We start from the raw sequence: 4,612 nt of genomic DNA, 5'->3' as shown, positions 1-4,612 counted from the left end.
GTGTGTGTGTGTGTGTGTGTGTGTGTGTGTGTGTGTGTGTGTGTGTGCATGAAAATACAAGCTCCACTCAACACCTGATGGATTTAAAGTATATATATATTATAATTGGCTCTTTGGAATGCTTTTCCCCAATAGTGACCTTTTGAGTCCTCCATTTCACAGCTGCATCCTATACTGACAGCTCTGATGATGAAACCTCCCCCCGGGACAAAGCGCAGGTCAACACCAATGGCAGCAGTGACTTCTGTGTGAAGAACATCAAGCAGGCCGAATTTGGCCGCCGTGAAATTGAAATTGCAGAACAAGGTAAATCTGACCTGACGGACACATCAATGTATTAAAGATCTTTTGATTTTCTTTCCCATTTTTAATTTTTTTAACTTGTTGTTGATAATTTTGGTTTTATTTGGTCTCTTATGGAATCCCTTTCTCTCATGTCCATGCTGTATCAATCTTAAAATTTGGTTTCATAGTTTCTCTGGGATTTTATTGTGACACAGTTGAACAAGACACTTACTGTCATTGCCATGTAAAGAGAGCTTTGCTACCTGTGTGACTTTGTTCCTAGACACACATCCCATGGCATCTGTTTTGGATTTGATAACGGTCCCCTCCTCCCCCAAGTCTAAAATAGTTTATGACCCGAGGCTGAGGCAGTGTCAGTATTCTGGAAACGTGATCGGAGCTCGTTCTGTTCATCACTTCTTACTTATTTTCTTCTTTTACCTCCTTTCACATCTCAGGTGTTTTGTTTTCTTGTATACTCACAGGCTGCCAGTCTGTCTCTCTGGCGGTTTACATTGCCCATGTGAGTGATACTAAGGTGTGCGTGCTTGACGAGTATTCATTAGGCTTAAAGCCTGGGTGGCAACAGCTGTTGCTGACGTTGTTTTATCAGTTTCCATTTTATAGTACATCCACCTAGTAGAAAGGGCTTATTTTTGTTTTTAGAGTGTCCCATCATTCTTCTCTCTCCCAAAATAAACCCTGATGTTTACATCCTTTCAGCCTCCACTAACTTGCGCTCAATCTGTTTTCCCCCAGACATGTCTGCCCTGATTTCCTTGAGGAAGAGAGCCCAGGGAGAGAAGCCGCTGTCTGGGGCGAAGATAGTAGGCTGTACCCATATCACTGCTCAGACTGCAGTACGTCCGTTCAGTCTGTTCACTGCAGATCGCTGATTGTTCTGTCTTTCTCTTCTTTACCTCTGCGGTCTGTTCATGTATCTCTCTATTGTTTCCTTTTAGGTCCTGATCGAGACTCTGGTAGCCCTCGGGGCCCAGTGTCGGTGGACTGCCTGCAACATCTACTCCACTCAGAATGAGGTGGCCGCTGCTCTTGCAGAAATAGGTAAGGGCCTTTCCTATTTATGTCCTGCGTTACAGCGTTAGAACAAATCACCATTATCAAGTATTATTAAGTATAAGTTTAGTCATGGTTTGGGAAAATAACATATAAAACATACATTTCTGATAACTAGAAAATCTGTTGGAATAATATTAATAGCAGAAGCATTTGTATGCACCCTAAAGCCTGTAAAGCAACCAATCTGTGCATGTGCATTCACTGTGTAATGTTCCACAAATGGACCTGTTGTTCATGCAGCTGGCCAGTCCTCCTCTCCTCTGCTGTCTGTCTTTACCATTAGGTGTGTTTTGTTTCTTGCAGGGGTACCTGTGTTTGCATGGAAGGGTGAGTCAGAGGACGACTTCTGGTGGTGCATCGATCGCTGTGTCAACACGGAGGGCTGGCAGGCTAACATGGTATCAACCTGGCAATCCCATGATACATTTAACACCAATCTTAGACTCTTATCTTCTATTTGTTCTATCCCTGGGTTCTACTGTGCTATTATATATTGTGGAGGTTATCGTTTATGTTGTTACTTTGCTGTTTATTTTTCTTAGATCTTGGATGATGGCGGAGACTTAACCCACTGGGTGTACAAGAAGTATCCCAGCGTCTTCAAGAAGGTCCGGGGCATCGTGGAGGAGAGTGTCACTGGGGTGCACAGGTGAGCTGGGGCTTAGATTTGATGAGTTTGGGGGGTTTAAAGGAAGGAAGAAAACAGGTTTTGTACACCTTGTGTCTGATTTTGTAGTTTTGGCCACAATAGGAGACACATTACTCTTTGATGTTGATTAATAAAGTGTGGATGGTGGCCAGAGGTATGAATGTTGCCATTAATGGCCTAAAATGTAAGAATAATAGAATTGATATGCTGGCCTGCAAGAAATCACAACATTGACATGTCTGTGAAACAGCTTATGACAGCCCACAATGGACTATAAATAATAAAGACTGTGGCAATATCTTTTGAGTTAATAGTAACCCTGGGTGTTATTGTATGGTCGTTTTGTTTTCCCTTACACTAAAATAATCTAAACTCAACTAAAGGAGTAGACAAAACAATGCAAACACTTCATAAATAAGGATGTAAGATTTAGAGTACCGGTAATTGTTCACTAATACAAACAAAGGTGAATCATGTTAGATTATATGCCATTTATCAGTATTTTTCATCCTTTTTCATAAAGTACATTATATATCCCACTTACTCTCAGTTAGTTTAACTATGTGACAACTGTTTATCTTCTATCAATGCAGTTTGAGTTTAGCATGTTTTCATGACTTTTAGCAATGTTCTACATGCTATAGAATATATAATTTAGCAGCTTTTTTTTAACTGATACCTTTCTGACAGACGATTATGCCTTGCTGGCGTTCTGATTACCAGACTACTTTTAAAGCTAATAAAAACCCAATAAGACCATTTGTTGTTGCACTGCTTTTTAACTAAGATTAAACTGCTTCTAAAATCCTTTTCTGGGAAGTCCTTTAGTTTGTCCTTTAGATGGAGCTGAGCTGGAAGCAAACCAAGCGTACTGATGCATTATGTATACTGTGTCAGCACAAACCGCATTGGGAGCAGTTATATAAGTCATAGTAGTATTTAAACACGCTGACGCTGTATGGAACTGAACTGATTGAAAAGGTCACTGGCTTGATTTGACCTGGAGCATAACTCCCAGTTTCCACCGGTTGCTGAACGGCTGCGGAGTCATTCGGTTTCCGTTAAAGTCAACGTGTGTATTTCCACTGACTGCAGAAGAGCTGCGTTCCGACTCCGTCCCAGCTCCGGGGATCGCAGCCCTCCGGAGCAGATACGCAGAGCTTCTATTTTTGCCGGAGAGCTCCGCAGCCACTCAGCACACGGCAGATAGTGTGGGACAGTGACTTCAACTGATGGAAATCAGGCGTAATTGAGAAACATGACAAAGCTGGACTGCATGTCACAACAGCTGTGCATGTGCAATTCTCAATGGAACCAATTAACCAGATGCTCCGGAAAGCATAAGGTCACACAGGACTGTTGCTCAGTTTGTCTGTGGATATGTGCATGTGTGTGCCTGAACATGTTTCCTCATGTGCCCCTCAGATTATACCAGTTGTCTAAGGCCGGCAAGCTGTGTGTCCCTGCCATGAATGTGAACGACTCAGTCACCAAGCAGAAATTTGACAACCTTTACTGCTGCCGTGAATCTATCCTGGATGGGTGAGATGAGGAGAATTTAATCATCCAGAAAGCGTGTGTGTGCGTGTGTGTGCGTGTGTGCGTGTGTGTGTGTGTTGTGCAGATGGATTAAAGTGTGTCATTTTGTCTCTGCTAGCTTGAAGAGGACCACAGATATAATGTTTGGAGGCAAACAAGTCGTTGTGTGTGGTTATGGAGAGGTGAATCATTCTTTGATTTCAGATTTTTAAAAATCTCACTTTTGATGGAGTGACTGAATTTTCACTGGCGCAGCAGACCTTTTTACCTTATTATCATACAGCATTGTAGATTTCTCTTTACAACCATTGCACTCTTCTGTGGTGTGTAGGTGGGGAAAGGCTGCTGCACTGCTCTAAAGGCCCTTGGAGCCATTGTGTGCATCACAGAGATTGACCCCATCTGTGCCCTGCAGGCATGGTGAGTCACTTGCCATCGCCATTCAGCACTGCTCCATGTTGTGCTCCACTGTCTCTATGTTGTGCATCGGATTAGTTGTGATTCCGAAAAAGGCAATTTAATACTATCATTTGTTTTAGGCTGTTTTCACAGTGTTTGTGCTGCTTAAACTGATGAAAATATCTCAATGTGTATCCACACAGCATGGACGGCTTCCGAGTGGTAAAGCTGAGTGAGGTCATCCGGCAGATGGACGTGGTGATAACTTGCACTGGTACTGTGCCCCATGCGGGGGCATCCATTACTTCTGCTTCGATAATCACCTGGTTTTTAGCGGCTCATTTAAATATCCCAGTTAACGTTTCTGGGTCAAAAACAGACTTTATATCTGACTGCTAAATCATTTTTTGTGTCTGCCTGTTAGTCCGTAATAACAAAAAATGTATTTTTTTTTTTAATAGGCAATAAGAATGTTGTCACCAGAGAACAGCTTGACCGAATGAAGAATGGCTGCATCGTCTGCAATATGGGACACTCCAATACGGAGATTGATGTGGTAATGTGTCTTTTTGAATGCATGAGTGCTATTGAAATTTCTATTTTAGATTTCTAACTTTGAGAACATACACAATTACACACACACACACACACACACACACA

At 42.3% G+C, this 4,612-nt stretch overlaps 1 protein-coding gene across 3 annotated transcripts in view; it reads left to right on the top strand.

Moving 5' to 3' along the window:
- The window catches only part of ahcyl1 (adenosylhomocysteinase-like 1), a 15,885-nt gene that overhangs the window by 8,066 nt on the left and 3,207 nt on the right, over positions 1 to 4,612 (top strand). For all 3 annotated transcript variants that reach the window (XM_032521421.1, XM_032521423.1, XM_032521422.1), the window contains exons 3-12: positions 163 to 306; positions 1,045 to 1,145; positions 1,248 to 1,350; positions 1,669 to 1,763; positions 1,908 to 2,014; positions 3,440 to 3,556; positions 3,672 to 3,735; positions 3,885 to 3,973; positions 4,156 to 4,226; positions 4,414 to 4,508. In XM_032521421.1, coding sequence (XP_032377312.1) covers positions 163 to 306; positions 1,045 to 1,145; positions 1,248 to 1,350; positions 1,669 to 1,763; positions 1,908 to 2,014; positions 3,440 to 3,556; positions 3,672 to 3,735; positions 3,885 to 3,973; positions 4,156 to 4,226; positions 4,414 to 4,508 — 986 coding nt within the window. The remainder of the gene's footprint in view (positions 1 to 162; positions 307 to 1,044; positions 1,146 to 1,247; positions 1,351 to 1,668; positions 1,764 to 1,907; positions 2,015 to 3,439; positions 3,557 to 3,671; positions 3,736 to 3,884; positions 3,974 to 4,155; positions 4,227 to 4,413; positions 4,509 to 4,612) is intronic.

The sequence above is a fragment of the Etheostoma spectabile genome, chromosome 7, assembly GCF_008692095.1.
Source record: "Etheostoma spectabile isolate EspeVRDwgs_2016 chromosome 7, UIUC_Espe_1.0, whole genome shotgun sequence".
Taxonomy (NCBI): domain Eukaryota; kingdom Metazoa; phylum Chordata; class Actinopteri; order Perciformes; family Percidae; genus Etheostoma; species Etheostoma spectabile.
Note: the sequence above shows the minus strand (reverse complement) of the source record. Positions and strands in the feature narration are given on the sequence as shown.